Source organism: Hypanus sabinus, chromosome 14, assembly GCF_030144855.1.
Source record: "Hypanus sabinus isolate sHypSab1 chromosome 14, sHypSab1.hap1, whole genome shotgun sequence".
Classification (NCBI taxonomy): Eukaryota; Metazoa; Chordata; class Chondrichthyes; order Myliobatiformes; family Dasyatidae; genus Hypanus; species Hypanus sabinus.
Window position 1 is genome coordinate 58,795,338 of NC_082719.1, and position 22,170 is coordinate 58,817,507.

Sequence of the window (22,170 nt, forward strand, 5' to 3'; positions counted from 1 at the left end):
TAAATTATTTCAATTCTGTGGCAAATTGTAGAGAGGTGGAAAGGATTTAACAAATGACTTTATATCAGATTCTGACATACCTTTAACATTCATGGGATGTTCCAGTCTGCTTTGTGAACTACTTCTGAAATGTAAACACTTTTAAGTTGCAACTGTGGCATTCATTGACACGGTGTCCAGACACTGAAATAAGACTACAGCCAAATGATTTATTTGCATGTCTTAAAAGCTCAGAACAAATGTTTTTTTTAAAAAAAAACAAAGGCAACTGTGACTTTAATATCTATTTGCAGAGATGTCACTTCTAACACTGAAATATTCCTTGAACATGAAGTAGGACAAACTTAATGAATCGGTTTTAAAGACTCAGAACAGTGTGTGGTGGAAGTAGAAATAAGGAGTGTGATGGGCGAAAGCCAGAGACCAGGAAACTGGCAAGTGTGCAGCCAGAACAGGTGGCCAGCAACATAGATGCATGCGTGACTACAGCACAAGTTTGGACCAAAGGAAGGTGTGTGGTTAATATCCATTGATAGCCATGCAGCAGACTGCGGTCTTCAATCCCCTTGGTTCTACATTAGTGGTTTGCCATTCCCTGCTTCTCGGAACTGCCTTTACAACTGCTGTTATCAATGCTCTTTCAAAAATGGTCTGCTTGGCGTCAGTGGCACCATACGACCATCCTTAATGTAATAAAAACATTATTACAATAAGATTAAGCTTTCACTGTACAAGTGACTGTAGATATTGGAGGATGGAACAAAGACACTGCTGGAAGAACTCGGCGTGGAGTAACCCAAGATGCTGCTTTGCCTCCATAATTGCTGCCCGATCTGTTGAGCAGTTTTTTTTCGCAAACCGATGTTGTTTATTAACAGCATACATGCGGTGAAATCTGTAACAGGCATCGCTTTCACCCGTCAGCGCGAAATAATTTATAACCAACTAACATGCACGAACATCGAACTCGACACTTATTTCAACTGAACTTGCTACTCGTCCCAGCTTTCGACAGGACAGTATTAAAGAGCACCGCCGTGGCCAGCGGCTCGCTGGCGGAACCAGAGCCGTCTGTTCGGGGCTACGCATGAAACCCTTGCTGTGCTCGCTGCACCGGAGCCCTCAGCCGGTTCACTCGCCGCGAATCGCCGGGCACCTCCAGCACCGGCGCCGGCGCCCGCATCGCACACGTCGCGTCGGGCGAACCGTCGTTCTCGCGAGAGTTGCCGGTGCTGCTCCGCTGGCAGCCGAGCCGGTTGCCAACGAGACGCCGCAAATGGCCGCGATGCGGAGCTTCTTTTCGCTGCAGCGTTTGCACCCCGGGCGCTGGCGAACGGCCGCTTTGAGCAAGCCTGCCTCGAGCAGAGGGGCGAGCTGGGTTGCATGGCGGTCGGGACCGGGTGGAAGGCGCGGGCTGTGCGTGGCGGCGGTGTGCGGTGCGGCAGCTGCCGCCGTCTCCTGGTGCTACTACGATACGGAGTCGGAGGCTGAGAGCAGCAGGAGATGGGCTCTCCCCCGCGGGGGTGTGCGAATACCGGCTGTAAAAGCCAAGGTAGGAGCTGGAAGCGGTGTGTTCGTGGTCGCAGATTGAGAGGGCGAGTGACTGCTTTGAGCACCCGGGTTGCCAGCCAGAGCATCCAGGCTGACATTTCTCATCACGCACTGCAAACAAAAATTTTAGTAATAATGGTATCACTAATTTATAATATCACTTCTGTAACCTGTCTTCAGAAGGTTGTTCTTTATGTGTAGTGACAAATGCCTGTGGGATGCTGCACCAGTTGTTGCAGACTCCCTCCCACCCTAAAAGGATGTACCATTTTAAGCTGATCTAGCAGCAGCGTGTATTTATTACAATACCTCTACCTAAATAAAATCTTACCAATAAATTTTACCGGAGTGTTATCAGGTTTTTAAAAAAGTTGATCCCAAGCGTCAGTTGTGAATATTAGAACAGATGACAAAAACTTATCTGTTTTATAAGCAATATCAAAAAAATATTCAAAACAAAATTCTACAGATGTTACAGATTCAGAGAAGGGCACACCAAATGCTGGAGGAACTTAGCAAGTCAGGTAAGACCTATATAGAGGAATAGGTGGTGCCTGACCTGCTGATTTCCTCCAGCAATATGTTTCTGTTATTCAAAACACTGGAACTTTGCGACTGACGATTGAGCTCCAAACACAGGTATATCTGCAGATGCTGCAAAATCAAAGCAACACATACAACGTGCTGGAAGAACTCAGCAGGCCAGGCAGCATCTATGGGAAAAGAGTGAACAGTTGATGTTTCAGGCCTAGACCCTTCATCAGGACTGTTTACTCTTTTCAGTGGATCCTGCCTGGTCTGCTGAGTTCCTCCAGCGTTTTGCATGTGCTGCTTTGAAGTTTGAACTGCTAGAAGACTATAAGTTAGATTTGGGTTATTGAAGAATATCATGGATGACTTGGAAAATTAAAGGATGGGGAGAGATAATAGAACTTGGAAGGGTGGATTTGAAAACCTGGAATGTAGGTATAAAAATCAAGTTATTGTTTAACTGGAGGCAGTTAAGCACAAGGGCCTGTTATGTTTCAATTTCACTAGGCTCTGAATGACCTCAAGTTTGTTGAGATCAAGGGAGATTAGTTAGGTGTCTCTTGGAATCGTCAAGTTAAAAGGTAACTGGACATTATTGAGGGCTTTAGCACCAGAGAAACTGAAATACAGGCTGAATTAAGTAGCTTTACAGAGACTTGGTTAACAGTCAGAAAACAAAGATAAGTTGGTGTTTTCGCATGTTGGCAGGCTGTGATAAGTGGAATGCCCATAGCAATTGTTGCTTACTTAGGCAATTATTCAAAATCTATTTCAACAATTTGGCCAAGGAGATGAAATGTCTTATTTTCAAAATGCTGGTGGAACTCAGCAGGCCAGGCAGCATCTATAGGGAGAAGCGCTGTCAACATTTCGGGCTGAGACCCTTTGTCAGAACTGACGCCTTGGCCCGAAACGTCAACAGCACTTCTCCCTATAGATGCTGCCCGGCCTGCTGCGTTCCACCAGCATTTTGTGTGTGTTTCTTGAATTTCCAGCATCTGCAGATTTCCTCGGGTTTGTCTTATTTTCATATTTGCTGTTGGTACAATGCTAGGCAGGATTGAATAGTGAGAGTGAAAATCCTGTAGGTGATTATTAATCCTTTATGATCAGCGTTTCAAAATTCTTTCCTTCCACTGAGGTTAAATTATTTGAGAAAGTAATATTTGCTACTTTCCAGTCATCTGTCACCAGCATTTTAAGTTAATGGTTTCCTGGGTGATTTCCTCCTGATCCCATCAAACTCCTTGGATGCTTCCCATTCAGATGTTAATCGACTTAACTTTTCTCATCCCTCCATGTTACCAGTTTTGGATGTACCTTGTGTTTCAGTTACCTCCTCCTTCACTTTTTTGGTGAAAACAGTTGGAAGAGATTTGGAAAAAATTAGGTAGTGATCTCATGAAACTTATAAAATTTTTATAGGACTCAACTTCAGCTGAGTTGCATGTGCTGTTCAGCAGCATTGTGGTTAGTACTACCAGGCCTCATGCTGGTTTGTGTCATTATCAAAAAAGCAATAATGCTTTGAAAGGATGGAAATGAGAGTAAATGTGTTTGGCTGGGTTTGCATGCATAATTACTTACCGTATTTACTTACCAGATTCCATAAGTCATTATTGGAAACAATAAAATAGCAGTTGAATAATATCTAAAAATAGTGTTAAGTCCCAAGTGAACTCCTCTGGTCCTAACAAAGAGTTGTGGGTTGAAATCTATCCTCTCCATAGATGTTGCCTGAGTTGAGTTTCTCCAGTATTTTGTATATGTTAAGCTGCTCAATTATTAGTGGCTCTGGAGGCATTGAAAGATAGGTTGGTTTGGAAAGTGGTAACGCAAGTGCCATGTTCTGAAGAAGAGTTCTATGGCCTTGGGTAGGTTTTGAGAGTGCTGTGGGAGCTATCCCTTGTGTTCTGGGTATTACTGAAAAAGATTAGTGGGCTTTCCCATATTGTGCCTGTGGGACCTTAATGTGTGCGAATCATTTGTATTGTTAATTAATACAACACATCTATTCATTCCATCTATATCTCCCAATTACCCCTCTGTTCCCAAAAGCCACCCACTTGTCTCCCCAAAACTACTTGTTATGTTCAGTTAACAATTTATCCTTTATCTCATAAGTTTCATTTATGTTCAGACTAGGATGTTTTGAACCAGTTCAAATTTTCAAACATTTTTGTTGCAGGCTGGAGTATTCTGTGCAAATCACTATTTTTGCCAGTAGGTTTTTCATGTTTGTGGAAATTAGTAGAAGGATGGTAATAATGAAGTATTAGAAACCTCAAGACATGTTTCTAAAGCTTTTTATCATCATACCAATAAAGTACATTGGATTCTGGTTAACTGGGACACATAGGGGCCAGTATATTTTGGCCCATTTAGCTGAACTTTCATGGAAATATTTAAAATGTATTAAAAAAAAGACAAACCGCAGTTTAACTGAGTAACAATTCATATACAGGTGTCCCCCGCTTTCCTAACGTTTGCTTTACGCAACTTCGCTTTTACGAAAGAGTTACATTAGTACTTGTTTTCACTAACCGAAAGAGGATTTTCACTTTTACGAAAAAAGACGCCTGCTTTAAACTTGTTTACCTCGAAAGACTACCATGACCATGAAGCCTTATGCGGGCAGGTGTGTGTGCATGCGTGTACGTGCCGATTTTTTTTTTCTACAAATCTGTTTTGGCTCAATCTTCCTGATCTGGTAAGTGAAACTACACTGTATGTACATTATTTGGACTTTATATAGCTGTGTATTTATCATATCATTCCTGCTTTTACTACATATTAGTGTTTTTTTAGGTTTTATGTGTTATTTGGTATGATTTGGTAGGTTATTTTTTGGGTCTGGGAACGCTCAAAAATTTTTCCTATATAAAATAATGGTAATTGCTTCTTCACTTTATGCCATTTCGGCTTACAAACAGTTTCATAGGAACACTCTACCTTTGGATAGCGGGGGGGAACCTGTATTTGAATGAAACACAACAGATTAGAACACTGCCAATACCGCTAAAGTTCAAAGTGCATTTATTACCAAAGTATGTATGTAATAGAACCTTGAAATTTGTCTCTTTACAGGCAGCCACAAAACAAAACTTAAAAGAACCATTAAAAAAAGAATACTGACACCCTCAGTGTACGGGGGGGGGGGGAGGGGGGAGCAAATTGTGCAAATAATACATAGCATTTAGAACAAAAATGAGTCCTTAGACACAAAGCAGGCCACAGCCTTAGCCTCAGATCAGCGTATAGCAGAATAAGCATCGCAGAGCCCGGAGCAGGCCACAGCCTCAAGTTTACTGTAGCACAGAGCGGAGTAAATGGCACAGAGCAGCAAAACTGGTCCGACCCTCGCCTCTCTTCCCAACACCCTGCCTTTGCAAGCCGTCTGGCCTGTTGTTCAAATCATCCAAACATCAGGCTGTTCCTCACTGTAAGACTCGGGTCCCTACCGTATTGATATGCTCTGGGCCAGGACCTTGTTGTCACATCTCAGCTTATCCCAACCTTTACAAATCACCTTGGCATTCAGATCAATCAAACCTCGCTCTCAGTTTAGGTGGATAGGCTTCGAATATGCCTCTCCTCCATTCTGCTCGCCTCAAGTACACCTCAATCTTGCCATTGTTTTCGGTGATTGTTTACCATAATACTGCTACAGAAAAGGTGTTATCGATAAAAGTATCCTTGTTTTGTTAACCACCAGTAAGTAGTCACTTACTTCACAGTACCACCTATAGAACTGTAATATTTCTTAACATTTATCAATGTAGGAATTCATCTACTGTGTCCTTCTGATTGACTGTAAATGAACAAAACCAGCACAGACACCTAGTGCAAATAATGGACTGCCTTCATACAATGTTTTAAACGATTGTATCCTATAAATCTTAATTGTTTTTGTAATATTCAAGATAATTGTCGATACCATCAAATTTTGTTGTAATTTCTAACTTGTTGAATTAGTGAAAGTTTCATTTTCATGCCCAGCCTTTTCTGCCATCTCCAAGCTTGAATGTTTTAAAGCGCTGTGAGCAAATCAAGTCCAAATTGTCTTATTGCTTATTTCTCACCAACTATCAGTGACAGAAATCTTTGCTTTTTGAACAAAAGCACACACAACTGATCACGTTTCAAAACTGATCGCTTTAAAATGGTGTGGTGTTTAACAACCGACCAAGCATATGTGACTGATAGTAGTTAGGAGCTATTTGGCCACAGTGTCTAGCCCCAGTTAAGCAGCATAGTGTCCCAAATAAATGAAGGGAATCTTGGCTATTTTCTTGATTTAATTATTGTTCTTTAAGAGTTGTCTTAAATAAGTGGCTGCCCTGATTAACCGATGGCCCAATTAATCGGAGTCCACTGTACTTAAACTGATGTAGACCTCTTTTAAGATGTTGACATTATTTTACTGTTTTGATACTGGATTTATCCATGTGAGTTTACAATTAAATGTAAGTCTATTTGGTACAAAAAAACAACAAGAACAATAAACATTTTGAGAGAAAACTTTGCCAAGAAGTGATCATGTTCGTTATTTTAAAATTTAACCCCTGTCTCCATGCTTGCTTTGAGGGACAGTGCTTTACTTTCTGCACATGTTCTATTCCCAACGTAAACTTCAGATGCAGTTGCATAATTTATACAAGAACATATTGGAAGGTCTGATAACAAGAGCAAGCCTTCACACTATTGTTCTATATGTACAAATTAAATAATTTAGTTTTTAAAAACAATTAATTTACTATATCCTGGTGGGCTTTCTGTTGTTGCTGTGTCAGTGCAAGCTTACTATTTTATGCATGATTGTTAGGCAAGGGTACTCACATCTTTCCAAAGAAAGAATCTGTTTTGACACTTGGTTTTAGTTCGTGCCTTTGCTGAAAATCCAAGGTAAGTGGAATAACCGGCAGAATGTTTTGGACTGCAGCTTTAATGAGTTCTGGATATTGTTTATTGACTTAATGAAGCAGGTAACTTCAAACCCTTGACACTTGACATGTCTAGATTTGAGAATGGGTCACATTCCTTTCCATGAATCAGAGTTAAAGGGGCTCCTGAACTTCTGGAAACTTGTTGAGATGATATTATTTTACTTCGAAGTCTGAGATCAGTGTCTTCGTTTTCATCAATAGCCATCAATGCAAAAGACAGAATTATGTCAAAACAATTGCTTTTGACTCTTTCTTGTCCAACTGTGATCGTCTCCCACTTCAAATACACAGGATACACTCCTATACATGATTGCTAGATAAGCTGTTGGATAAGCTCAAATTTAAAGTAAATTTATTATCAAAGTATGTATATGTCACCATATACTACCGTGAGATTCGTCTTCTTGCAGGCTTTCACAGTAGAACAAAGGTATACAATACAATATATGAAAAACTACACAAAGACCAACAAACAACCAATGTGCAAAAAAAGACAAAAAAATTACTAAGAATATGAGCTGTAGAATCCTTGAAAGTGAGTCTTATCGGTTGTGAAATCAATTCATAGTTGAGACATTTCATGCTGGTTTAAGAGCTTGGTGGTTGAAGGTAGTAACTGTTTCTGGTGATGTGGACACAAGGCTCTTGAACCTACTTACAGATAGCAGTGGCAAGAAGAAGAACATGTATGGTGGAAGTTCTTGATGATGGATACTGCTTTCTTGTGGTAGGACTCTTGTTGATGTGCTCAGTCATAGAGAGGTCTTTGCCTGTGATGGATTGGGTTGTATCCACCACCTTTTATAGGCTTTTCTATTCTTGGGCATTAAGCCTTTATGTAACCAGTCAGGATATTCTCCACTGTACATCTATAGAGCCTTGTGAAAGTTTTAGATGCCATGCTTAATCTGCGCAAGCTTTTAAGGAAGTAGAGGCATTGTCATGCTTTTGTAATAGCACTTATGTGCTGGTCCCAGGACAGGTTTGTTGGTATCATAATGCCATGAGTTTAAAGTTACTGTACCATTCTACCTCTGAACCCCTAATTGGCAGTGGCTCATGGACCTGCGGTTTCTTCCTCCTTTAGTCAAAAATCAGCTCTTTGGTTTTGCGGACGTTGAATGAGAGGTTGTTGCTGTGGCACTATGCAACTAGATTTTCATTCTACCTCCTATATACAGCAACCTGTATTCTACCATAGGAGACTAAATAAATGAAATGTCTTTCCATTCATGACAGTTCATGCTCTCAATTCAGCCAAAGAAGCATTGTGGTGCTTGAGTACCCAGTGTACATAATGAATAGGAATGCCACATTTCTATATGTCAATCTGTATTGTGAAGAATTAACATTTTTGCTTGTTGAATACCTTCAGCACCATGGCCTTGAGCTTATTTTGCAAATGCAATACAACTGTAAGAATACAGTGCAATGGCCATGAGAGTACAGCCGTGAGAGCATGGAAGTTAGGTGATCAATGTTCCTTCTAATTTTAGCTTACAGCTGCATGAACCAGCTATTGCTCTGAGCAGGAAATTTTTACACGGCCTGAAAACTGCGGTACTTAGTTTTTTTTTGTAATATGCATACTTAGAATGAAAACAGAAAAATGACATACTTGATTTTATTTATTTATTAATTAATGGTTATAATGAAATACAGTACAACAAAGAAAAATTCTCACATTTTCTAAACTTTTTTTTTGTTTGTCTATCATCTTATGTTTCTTCCTCCCTTCCCCCACCACCTCATTCTGACTCCAGTCTTTTTTCTGCAGTCCCAATGAAGGGTCTCAGCCTGAAACACCGACTGTAGTGTTCTCCATAGATGCTGTTTGGCCTGCTGATTTTCCTCCATCATTTTGTTTGTGTGTGGGGCTTGGATTTTCAGCATCTGAAGATTTTCTCTCGTCTGTAAACACTGCCCAGATTAATTTTGCATCCAGATGAAAGATGCATCTTAATACTCATAAGTTCATCCAAATGTTCTGCTTCTAGTCTTATTTCTGTATTTATATTTGATTGAATTCAAAGATTGAATCCACATTCGTAGTCATCGCAAGAAAATTGAAATGTTCCAACAATATCAATAAGAATTGACTGTCCTTCAGACTCTTCATTTCCAAGCATGTAGTTCAACATATCAGTGAATATCTCAATTTAACTACTTAGCTTTCTCATAAATGACAAATTTGAAATCACAGTATTGCTGCAATATTTTTGAGGCAACACTTTCGTGATAGATCATAATGGTAGCTGAGTTTTTTTTGTCAATAGTACAATATTCACTTTTCCAAATTCACAATTAGTTGCACTTGCAATAGCAACAAGGTCAAAAACTTTTTCCATTCAAGTGTTATATCCTAAAGCACAATGACAATGTAAATATGTCAAAGCTCTAAAATGTTTCAAAGTAAAGATTGTGAAAAGTTTATTATTCAGAAAATTTACAGGTTATATGCATTAACACGTAATTATAGTGTTTTTCACAATTATATTAACATCATATACAGTGTTATATAATTTGCGCAGTAACAAAGCCTGTGTGCTCGAGCATTTCAGTTGCTGCACTGCCATGCACCATGTACCTTAATGTAGGTGAACATGGGTGGGGCTCATTAAGAGTGGTGACAGGTGATGATTGGTTCTGGCTCAATGGTTTGAGCTGGTATTAGTCCACTTACTGCACCATACATCAGTGGAGAAGGTATAAAAGAGCAGTTGGGAGCTTGTAGATTTTTGGGGCTTCATCAATGGGCTGGTTGTGATGGTGCTATGGATCATGTGGGAGGTGTGCTACAGTGAGAGGGCCCCACGCCAACTTGGGTAACTGTTTTAATGCTTGTATTCCATCCTAATAAACAGGATGTTTTGTAGTTCTAAGTTTTGTAGTTCTAAGTAGGTAATTGGAGTCTGTGCCTCTCTGCCTCACCCAGTTGAATCTGTGAACTTTTTGGTGTAACGTAATACAGTCACATCACAAATCAGCCTGACAAATTTTGCTCTCAATCATTTGGGATTCAATATTTTCTATAATGTTGAATTTAGTGTAAGGCATTAAACATCTGATGAAGAATGTTGCTAATTATTAAGGGTATTACAAAATCTCCATGTAATGTAAATGATTTACATTTAGCAATGCCATGGGCAGGTGATGAGACATTTTCATCGTACCTGTATTATTATTGCAATGCATTGGGATAGCAGTCTGTCTTGTTTCTATTGGGAAAAATTCCAGACTTTCTTATGTTCGTGTGTTTGGTCTTGATTCAAATGATTAGTATCAGGTTTATTGTCACTGATATATTATAAGTCATGAAAATAGTTTTGTGCAGCTATATAGTGCAGGCATGACAAATTACTGTAAGTTGCAATGAAAGTAAATAAATAATGCAGAAAATCAATAGAGAGGAATAAGAATAATAAATAATGAGTTCATGGGCTATTCAGAAATCTGATGGCAGAGGAAAGCACCTATTCCTAAAGTGCTGAGTGTTGTACTTCAGGCTCCTCCTGTAAATCCTCCCTGATGGTAGTAATGAGAAGAGGGCATGTCCTGCTGTAGTTATAGTCTGTAGTGATTGATGCCAGCTGCATGTCTTTGGAGATGTGGGAAGAAAGCAGAGCACCCAGAGGGAATCCAAGTGTTCACAGAAAAATCGTGCTCGCTCCACACAGACAGCACTAAAGACAGCAGCTCTACTGACTGCACCACTGTGCTACCACAGGTGTTTGGTAGATGATATGTCTTAGCTTCATCTTGAAACCCACAAAATAGGTGTCAGTTTTTAGGCAATAAAAATACCCTGAATGATACTAAGAGATGACATATTGGATATAGGAAATTCTCTGGGCCCTGTTGATACTGTGACGAGCACTGGACATGTGCCCTAGTGATAAAATGCCATTGTTTATACTGTAAACAAAGATAGAATGGATCCAATGTGTCATATAACAGTCCTATTTGCCTTCTCTTAATTATCTGCAAAGTGATTATTTATTGAACAATAATCTGTTTGCCAGTGCTCAGTTTGAGTTTTGTCAACTTCTCTCAGCTCATTTCAGCCTTGGTTCAAATATGTTATAAGAGCTGAATTTCAGAGGTGAGTTGGGAGTGACTGTAGTTGAACAATAAGCTTGTTAGTATATTAACCATTGAAAGTTACTGGGTTGTATAGCTTCTCATCAGAATTTTCCCATAACTTCTCAAGATAGTGAACAATATGGATTATAAATTCTTGCCTTGTCATCTGGGATCAGTTATTCTAAACATCAGATTTTGGGTCTCGGATATCATTAAATACACTGCTTTTAATTATTACACTTTATCTATCATAATTTAGATAACAAAAGATTCAGAGGTTAAATCACTATGTGGGTATTAGATTTTTTTTATCTGTTCTTGCTTTCAGAAAAACAAAAAGAAAAGCTAAATATGTCTTGTCACTTGTAAATTAGTCACACAGTTAAGTAAGTTACTCTTCCATTTCCTGCTTTGGTGCTCACGTCGAAGGAAGATCGTATTAAACATTACAACTGAAGTCCAGTCCCAACATTACACAAAAGCCTATGACTGGTAACGATTTAATTGTCAATGTAGACATTGGAAGCCAGCTAGCATCATTCTGTGTTGTAATGTACATAAGCATAAATATATCAGTGATACTTCTAGCAAAGACTAAGCTGGTGTCTTTTGTAATGCTGAATGTTATACTTTAAAAACTGGCTTCCTAGTGCTAAACTCAAAACAAAAGGTAGAAACATTTGCTCATGTTTATTTAAATATTAATGCTACAGAGATGAAGAAATCTGCCCTTAATTTTATGCTTTTTGCTTTTTTAGTTGCAGCAAGATGATGAGAAGCACGCTTTATTGGAAAGGAGAATTGTCTTAATAAAAAGAACAAACATACATTATGGAAGTAATTACTTAATTTGCAAAGAATTTAAGAAGCAATGTGTTGCGATGAAATAGACAAAGCATTGATTAAAAGATTTATCAAATGGCATATGTCTTTTTTCTGACCATGCTATATGTATTTTTCATGAAAATCACCTTTTGAATAAATGACCTCATTGCTCTTTCAAGGCAGGAGATTGAATCATTCTGTTATTTTCAGAAAGTTGTTTATTTAGGAAGTGCTCTGAAGGTTTAAATGTGTAAGTGTTGTTTGCATGTGAAAAGCATCTTAGAAGGAATTAATATTTCATTGTTTTACCTGACCCATACCTATGTTGCTGCCATGACATTATTTGAAGCACTGCAGAGTCTTCCATCTTTTTCTTTGTCTGGGGTTAATACTTTACTGCAGTTCGACTGCTGCTCTGTGAAGCCCAGGGGAAAAAATGGAGACAGTAAGGCCAAATGACTAATGCTGCACTATCTTGCACATACTCTTGGGACAGCAGCATTTCCCAGGCCAAATCCCATCAGAACACTTAATCAACAGAACATATGAGGCATTAGCAAGCAGCCCAGAACAAGATATTCTGCGGTGTTGTGATCCCTCTTTCCTAAGGAATTTTTACTATAAGATTATTAATTACACAGAGATGACCTTTGAAGTCTTTCTCCTGCTAAAGCATGTCACTTCTTGCAGAAAGGAATGTCACTTTATTACAATTCTTATACTGCCTGTACTACTATCCACTACTGAGATTCTAGCCCCCTAGTAGCACATGGAGCACTAGAATAGGTGATAGGTAGAACAGTAGAAAAGCATTACCAATAAAGCCAAATTCTTCTTATTTTCTAATTAGAAGAAAAAAAACTATATTGATCTGAATGTTTTGCTTCAAGGTAACAGCAAGAATGAATAGTGCTCTCACTTGGTTCAAACTATACAACACTGATGCCTGTCCTACGTCAGGATTAGAAACACATTGACAGAATACCCTTTTGTTGGTTTCAGTGGAAGAGTGCAATAAAGTGACATGCATTTCTGCAAGAAGTGTCATGCTTTAACAGGAGATGAAACTTAAGAAATCTCTATGTTATTAATGATCTTACAGTAAAAAATCCTTAAGAATGATCACAACGTGGCAGAATATCAAATTTATTTGGAAATAAAAAGTATGGAATTAGTGTATATAAATTTAAATAAAGTAATAATGATTTGAGGGCTGTACTGTCTAATGTGATTAGGACAAAGTAAAAACAGCAAAATAAATAGTGTCAAAGATTTAAGGAGATATTTTATACATTTCAGGAAAAGTATTTCTGATGGAGGGACTTGCAACATATGCTGGGGTGCTCTCTTCAGTTCCCTGATGAAGTAACAGTAGTTTTTGGCCAGGCACATATATTGTCAGGTTGTCAACCTTCTTGAAGTGTTTTGACCTTTAACCACAACGCTGTCCAGTTGGCGGGTTGGCAGTGGTGGCCAAATCACTGCCCATTTGCTTCTGACTTCTGGTTCAACTCCTCTCACCTCCTCCATATCTAGCAAGAGGCTCTTGCTGCTTCCTCCCCCATCCTGTGAGCTGCTTGATTTTTGCTCTTTTCATCAAGGCCCGGTGCATTCAGCAACCTCCATGCCAACCTTGCCAGGAACACTCTACAGCCAATCTCTATGGGGAAAAGCCACATCTGCCATACTTTGTTCCTGCTTGCCTGGACTAAGGGCTGGTATTTCAGGGGCTTCCTCTTGTGAGCCTCCTCACATCTTTCCTCCCATGGTACTGTGAATTCCACCAAGATGATCTTCTTGTCTTCAGTGGACCACAGTACGATGTCTGGTCTAAGTATGGTTTGAACCACCTCCAGGAACTGCAGCTTCCTCCCCACATTAACTCTTTTCTCCCATGATTTGGCAGTTTGCAGCAGATTGGATTTAGGCCTCTGGTATGCCTGGCGTGGCCCTTTCCTTAATGAATATGACTGCCAGTTTGCCTCTCTGCCAGCTGGTCTCTTTTTACACCTCTTTCGCTCCAGTGTGTCAGCAAGGGACAGCAGGACCTTGGCATGACACCACCTATACTGTCCTTGTGTTAAAACTGGTTTGCATCCTGTCAGTATGTGTGCCAGTGAACCCCGCTGACCACAAAGCATGCACTTAAGGTGCACTCTCAGTCCCCATGTGTACAGCTGTGATTGTGTATGGAGAGTGCCATCGCTGGACCGCAGGTTGAAAGAAATACAGAAAAGCTCCAGTGTCCAAAGCTTTCTCCAAGTGGTCTTGTGCTTGGGAAGATCCTATTCCGTCCAAGCACCCTATGACTCCAACACCACTGCCTTTGATGCCTGCCTTTTGTCCTCGCAGTTCCATACCTCTGCCTGGACCATATCACACCTATCCCTTACACTCGCACTCCCCTATCTTTGGAAGTGTGCAGACCTGAGGCCTTGCCATCCCAGGCAAGGATTGCTGATGATGTCTCTCAATTGCAGGGAGCTCACTGCCTGGCTCATGGTTGAGTTGCCGTCCCACTTCCCGTCTAATCTTCTTGTGACTCCTGCTTGGTTTATTAGCTTGTCATCGGAGCCCCTCAGTGTTAACACAACTCTATACTTTGCCATCTTGAACTCCTCCACTACCAATGTCAATGGTAGCTGTCGCTGGCCTGATATTACGTAGACCCCCACTGAAGAAAAATATGTTGGGATCCCCGGTCACCTCCACAGGTGCATGTTGACTTTCCTCATGATGCCTTCTGGAATGGTCATGAGGAACTCGTACACTGTGAAAAGCTAGAGCAGCCTTGGAAGAAGACCATGTTGGTACAGCCATGTCTTAAATTTGCCAGAGAGTCTGGTTTTGTCTATCTTCAGCAATTCTGCAGTCAGCTTTACAGTGTCTGCCATTGCTGCATTAAACTACTTTCCAAGACACTTTACTGGGTTCTCCTTATGGATGGAATGGTTTCCTCCATACTTGAAGACTGAACTTGCCAGTAACTTTGCCCTTTCTGATTACCACACATCTGGACTTATTGGTCTTGAGGTCAACCTAGCCCAGGTAGCTACATTGTCCAGGGTTTCCAATACACATCTTGCTTGGACATGGATTACGGTGGTTACTTTGAAGTCATCCATTAACCCGCTTATAGCAGGCCTTCGGATGCTGGGTTTCATCACTGGACCTCAGGTTAAATCTGCTGCTGCTGATATGAGGAGGCTCATGCACATGACAAACAAGATGGGGGAGATGGTACAACCAGTTTGCATCCCTTTTGGGAGGTCTTGCCACCTGGTTGTAAAGTGGGCTGAAGTGAAGCGTAGCTTGAATCCTCCTAGGTAGCTGGTGATCATGTCCCGTGTTACTGCTGGGATACAGTAGTAGTCCAGGCCAACCTGGATGAGGATGTGGAATTGATTCATAGATATTGGCTAGGCTTAATCAGATAACTGTTAGATCACCTTTTTTCTGCCTGGCCTTGTTGATCAATTGGCTGATTTTTGAAGTGTGTTCAAAGCACCCAGAAAAACTTGGGGTGCCACCTTCTGGATGGATGTGTTGAAAGCGATTCTCCATTAAGTAAGAGGTCAGCCTTGGAATCACTGAGAAGAATATCTTGGACTCTATGCTAAGGTGGGAAATACAGTTGTATCAGCATGAATTAAGCTGTCTCTTGGCCTGGTGGAAGAAGCTGTCCTAGAGCCTGTTGGTCCTGGCTTTTAAGCTGTGGTTCCTTTTCCCAGATAATAGCAGCTGGAAAGCCTGTGATTGCAGTGGTTCGGGTCCCCAATGATCCTTCGGGCCATTTTTACATACCTGTCTTTGTAAATCTCCTGAATAGTGGGAAGTTCTTATCTACAGATGTGCTGAGCTGTCCACAGTACTCTCTGCAGAGTCCTGTGATTGAGGAAGTACAGTTCCCATACCAAGCAATGATGCAGCCAGTCAGGATGCTCTCAATTGCGCCCCTTTAGAACGTTCTTAGAATTTGGAGGCCCATACCAAACTTCCTCAACCATCTGAGGTGTAAGAGGTGTTGTTGTGCCGTTTTCACCACACAGCTGCTGTATGCAGACCATGTGAGGTCCTCGGTGATGTGGATGCCGAGGAACTTAAAGCTATTTACCTTCTCGACCCCAGATCCATTAATGTCAATAGGGGTTAGCCTGTCTCCGTTCCTCCTGTAATCCATGACCAGTTCCTTTGTTTTTGCGACACTGAGGGAGAGGTTGTTTTCTCGACACCTCAGTATCATTATGATGACTTCCTCTCTGTAGGCTTTCTCGTCATTATTTGAGATTAGGCCAATCAGTGTAGTGTCGTCAGCAAATTTAATTAGCAGATTGGAGCTGTGGGTGGTGACACAGTCATGGGTATACAGGGAGTAAAGGAGGGGACTTAGTACACAGCCCTGAGGGGCAGAGGTGAGGGAGCCCACTCTTAGCACCTGCCAGCGATCTGACAGGAAGTCCAGGATCCAGCTGCACAAGGCAGGGTCAAGACCGAGGTCTCTGAGCTTCTTGTCAAGCCTTGAAGGAATTGTGGTGTTGAATGCTGAACTGTAATCCAAGAACAGCATTCTTACATAAGCATCCTTCTCCAGATATGTAAGGATGGTGTGTAGAACTGTGGCTGTCATCTGTCGATTGGTTGTGTTGGTAGGTAAATTGTAGGGGATCTGATGTTGGTGGCAGCACACACAAATGTAGTCCTTGGCCAGCCTGTCAAAACAATTGCTTATTATTGGGGTGAGTACAACAGGATGCCAGTCGTTTAGCCATGTTGCCTTGGTCATTTTCGGTACAGGAACAATGGTGGATGTTTTGAAGCAGGAGGGCATTCTACACTGGGAGAGGGAGAAATTAAAAATGTCTGTAAACACACTAGCCAATTGGGCCGTGCACACTCGGTGAGTACCTGCCCTGGGATGCCATCCAGTACAGCAGCCTTGTGACTGTCCACCCGTTGGAAACACTTGCATACTCCGGCCTCAGAGATGACCAAGCTGCTGGTCATATCAGGGGCTCAGTATTGGCGACATCGAATCAAGCGTAAAAAAGTTTTAGCTCGTCTGGGAGAGAGACACTGCTGGTGTGCATACCTTGCCACAAGCTGCATGTATTGTTGGTGACTAATTATGGGATGATGTCAAATTAAAAGAAAAGTTGGATCATGCTGCAGCGATTGGTGGTAGGCAGCGAAGATTGTGGACACAGTGGTTGTAATCTGCCAAAGTTCCGTGGATTTGGAAGACATCCCAGAAGACTGAAATGAAACTATTCAAGAAAGAAGGGAGGCAAGAAACAGGAATTATAGGCCAGTTAGCCAATGTCTGTCTTCTGGAAAATGTTGGATTCCATTATTAATTTGTAATATGACATTTAAACACTGGACCATGAAGATTTTGCTTCCTGAATACTTTTGGGAGTATCTTATAGATTTTGAACTGCTGATAATGAAAATCACCATGAAATTTCCCTATCACACTTTTTTTTGACTTCGCCCATATTTAAAGGACTTGATATTCTGAGAAAGGGTGAGCAAACTGGATCTATATTCATTGGAATTTAGAGGAATGAGAGAAAATGTTGAAGCAAATGAGATTCTAATAGAGATTGACAGTGTGAATGCAGAAATGATGTTTCCTTTATTCAGATTGTCTAGAACAAAGGTGTATAGTTTATCTATAAGGTGATTCCCAATTTGGGCAGATGAGGAGAAAATTGTTTTAGACAGTTGCAAATCTTTGGAATTCTTTGCTACAGAGTCTTGTAGGCAGTATAAGTGAATATATTCAAGTGGAATTTGAGGTCTTTGGGGAAAGAGTTGGTAAGTGAGATAGATCAGACTCTTCCTCCAGGAGTTGAAACATATCCAGTAAGCCAGATGGCTCCCTCTCGTGTCATGACAATTCTATGATTCAGATCTAGCATGATTAAAATCTGAAGGAATGTGTTTTCACACTGGCAATTGTTAATTTTCAGTGCCAAAGAAGTTACTTAACATTAATTACAGCATTAAAATTTCAACTAGATAAAATGAATATCCTTTTATCCTCGGATATTCAATAACTTTCTCTCTCATAAGTGCCTCAGTAAATAATATTTCTCTGGAAAATGTCTCAGTGAGATGCTAATATTAGCAAAGCTTCTGGAGGGAGACAGCAGAAATAATAAGTTAACTTATTAAGATGTTTTCAGCTATTCATTTCTCTTTGATCTAGACATTAATGATTGCAAGTGTTGGTAGATACACCAGTATTCTAAGGCATTTTGCTCGTGCGTGAATGATAAACATGGTATTGCTACTTACTGCTATTTGCTGATAAGAACTCAAAATTTGAAAAATCAGCCGAAAGCAAAATTTTAAAAATCTATTAAATATCAAAAAAAACCTCTTATTTGCACCTAAAGCTCTGTTCCTATTCTTCTTAATTTAGTTGGAAATAGAAACTTTTAAAGCAACCAAGATCAGTATTGCTTAGAATCCTTTATGTCATCCTTTTAGCCTTTGCTATATTTGAAGATGCCCAAAACCATGTATAGTTGCAATGTAATTCCTCTCATTTAATAGATTGAGAAAGGAATGAGATTTTGCAATAGTAGTAAGTTAATGGATTTGTTGAGTATGCCCACAAGAAAATGAATCTCAGGGTTGTATAGGGTGAGAAATCTATACTTTGATATTAAATTTACTTTGAACTTTGAAGTGTGAACATGAAGCAGACACTTAATTGATTATTAGCATGCTTTCTTGCCAATGCAAATTTTAAACTCTATGTTCCATTGCTTTGTGTTGTATTCTAATAAAAAGATAAAATTATTTATTGGGCATTTCTGGCCTGATTTACCACTTACCCTAAGTGGCAAATGTTATCACTGATGGACATGTCCATAGGTGATGAAAGCCTTGTGTTGTATTAAGTAAGATGAAAGATTAAATTGTCTGTTTACTTCCTTGAGGCCCCATACAATTGTTTGACACCTGCTTTCCTTGAGTGGTTGTGAATTCTTTATCTGGAAGCCAATCGTGTTGTCATGGGAAAACAAAATGTAAAAGATCTGAGTAAAAATTTAATGATGTTAGTTCAAGGTAATATGAGACAACATATTGGCAGTGAACCTTGATTTTAGTTAGTACTTAAGATAATGATAGAGAGTACAACCTACTTATAGAACATCTATTGCTATGTTTCATTGGAAATCAGTTAAGAATTTGATAGAAGGGAATTGGGAGTGAGAACAGAAAATCTCCAAGAACTTGAATTAAAATAAACTTCAAGTTCTGAAAGCGTTTTACATTATTTAGTTATAAAATGTATTTCTGTGTTTGTTTGGCCATTTATTTGAGTTTACGATCAGTATGGCTCTGATGGTTATTCAATATAGATTGTCAGTAGTATGAAATGTTTAAATAATCCCATTGTGGTATACATTTCCACTGCTTAAACTAATGGAGGAAAAAAGGTTGAGCTATTTTATACTACTAGGAAGTGATGAATGTCATGGGTAACTACACTGTTCTGTTGAACAAGATGTTAAATCAAGCTCCTGCCTTTTCTAATTGATTCAGATGGATGCTAAAAATTATTCTTGCTGCTGATCAAAGATGATGAGCAAAATCACCCAATATTTTCATCCTTAATGTCACTAAAATAAAGCATTTAACTTGCTAGTCTTAAAGTTGTTGAGTCAAAAGGCACCCTTTGTTTTTGTAGCAAATGATGCATTGTAAAGAACTTTTAATTCATGTGATTTATTCAGAGATACTTGTGAGGTTTTATAATCTGTAGCTGCATAAGGTTTGAATTGATGACCTTTTAGGTGAGATCCTTAATTGCAATATCTTTATGTTGATGTATCAAATATGATACTAAACCACAATATTATTATTAGAATAACTTTAAGGTACATCTGTAGGAAGGAGTGAAAAAGATAGAGAGATGTTGTACTTTTGGAATTGCAGAGCAATGTTGATGAAGTTTCAGGTTGCCAATGTCCTAGAATGCAAACATTGAAGAATCCAGGACTGGAGGAGGGTTACAAAAATTGGAATCAAAGCTTAAAGTATATCGGAGTCAGGTTTATTATCATCGGCATGAGTCGTGAAACTTGTTACCTTAGCAACAGCTGTTCATTGCAATACATAACATAAAAAAAGTAAAAATAATTAAATACATTAATTACAGTATACGTATATTGAATAGATTAAAATCATGCAAAAGCAGAGATAATATATTAAAAAACTGAAGTAGTGTTCATGGATTCAATGTTCATTTAGGAATCAGATGGCTGTTCGTGTATCGCTGAATGTGTGCCTTCAGGCTTCTGTAACTCCTACCTAATGGTAACAATGAGGAAAGAGCATGCCTTGGGTGCTGGAGGTCCTTAATAATGGATGCTGCCTTTCTGAGACACTGCTTTTTGAAGATGTTCCGGGTTTGTTATGTTTTGTAACTTAAGAATGTTAAAATAATTCGCAGGAAGACATGGGAGTCCAAAATGAGTCTTAACTTCTTGTTTACTTTAAGTGAGGTGTGTGCATATCACAGGATAGTGTGATGACTTATGCAATTCGTGTATTTATGCATATAACCTGTATTAATTAATTAAGCAAAGAAGTGTTTAATCAAAAAACATTATAAGATTACTCAAATATTGATGAAGTATTCCTCCATGCTTAGCTGTAGGTTCCATAGTATATTATGAAATACAACCACTATATACAGACATCCACAGCATAGTAAATTTTAATTTGTCCCAATCAGCACTAAAGATTTAATCACTGGAGGGTTTCTTACTCTAGTGGAATAACATCTTTGCTGACAGAGGATCACACTGTTTGGCAGGTGAGACTTTTGCCTGTGAAACAGTCTCAAGTTTTGGGGATTCCTTAGTGGTGGTTGTAGGAGTTGACACTGGGACTGCAGGAAGTGGTTCTGACAGCTCTGGACACCTTTCTTCTTCTGTTTTCTTATTCTGGTTTGTGCATCTTGACCTTTCAGATGCATTTTTTCACTGGAGCAGTCTAATATTAATCCTGTTATTTCCTTTACAGTCTGATCTCTCCTCTTGGTTTCCTCACCCACAACATCCTCTGACAAATCCTGCTATACCTCTGTTGACTCCTTTCTTTTTGATCTTCCATTCATTCAGCTGGAATTTAGTCTTTGCATCTACTTTTACAAGCCGCTTTTTGTCTCTCACTTGAAGTTCATGCAGTAACTTTAATGCAGGCAGAGTAGATTCTGGTTCTTTATACTTACAAAAGCCGAATGCTTGCAACTTTCCTGAAGCTCCTTGAATTCTTTTCCAGCTTAAAACCAAGCCACATTTTGCAATTAACTGTCAGATAAGCATTTCAGAAGATTTCTCAAATATGTTACAATGCTTGTAGTTGGACCACTGCTTTTGTCACTTACACGCTTCCTCTGAGCTGCATGGTCCTTCCTTGGTCAAATATGTTTTTCAACCAAAGGCAAAAAAGTTGGCACTAATACCTGTTTGTCCTCTGCCTAGCAACATTTCATGGTGTTCGGCATGGATTTATGGCGTCATCCAGTACCTGTCTTAATTCACTTTGTTGGCTTTATTGTGGGTATGTGACATGCAAATCAAATTGTAGATGTCACATTATACTGGTCCTCCTACATTTACCAAGCTCAATGTGACTTGCTGATTGTGGTATTTCACTATGAATATCATTCCCACAGGAGTTGTCCTTTCTCCAGTCTAAGTTCTTAGTTGGATATCTGCATACTTCAGTGTAGAATTTTCGAAATACTGTTCCAAGTCATTTTGTGGAATGACTGAAACAGCTGAGCCACTGTCCAATTCCATTATAATAATTTGTCATTCTGGTGTAAGCCATATTGTTTGTCTGTTGTTAGTTTTCACATTGAAAATCTCAAGGTTATTCAATTCTATGTTTCTCTAATCAATATTAGATTTTTCATCAACAGCATGCAGATTAGTGCTATTTTTGAAACTGCAATTTGACTTTTTAATCCTTTTCTCTTTCCTGCACATTTCATTTATTTTTGTCTGCCTGATATGTTCTTTGCATATGTCCTGCTTTGTTGCATTTTCTGCAAGGTTCTCCTTTAAGTCTGCAGTCTTTCACAACTATAACTCAATTTGTTCACCCAGGCTGGTTTCTGTTTAGACGTTGCAATTCTGTTCATGCTCACTTTCATTCCTAATTGCAACTCAATTGTGTCTTTCTCTGCTGATTCCATTGATACAGC

At 39.5% G+C, this 22,170-nt stretch overlaps 1 protein-coding gene across 6 annotated transcripts in view; it reads left to right on the top strand.

Annotated features, from left to right (window-relative positions):
* The first annotated feature begins 322 nt into the window (after nt 1-322).
* Nucleotides 323-22,170, top strand: part of micu3a (mitochondrial calcium uptake family, member 3a) — a 152,844-nt gene continuing 130,996 nt past the window's right edge. For 2 of the 6 annotated variants that reach the window (XM_059989265.1, XM_059989269.1), the window contains exon 1: nt 368-1,552. In XM_059989265.1, coding sequence (XP_059845248.1) covers nt 1,088-1,552 — 465 coding nt within the window. In that variant the 5' untranslated portion in view covers nt 368-1,087. Of the gene's footprint in view, nt 1,553-22,170 lie in introns of all 6 variants that reach the window. The other 4 variants (XM_059989270.1, XM_059989268.1, XM_059989267.1 and 1 more) reach the window with 4 other exon arrangements.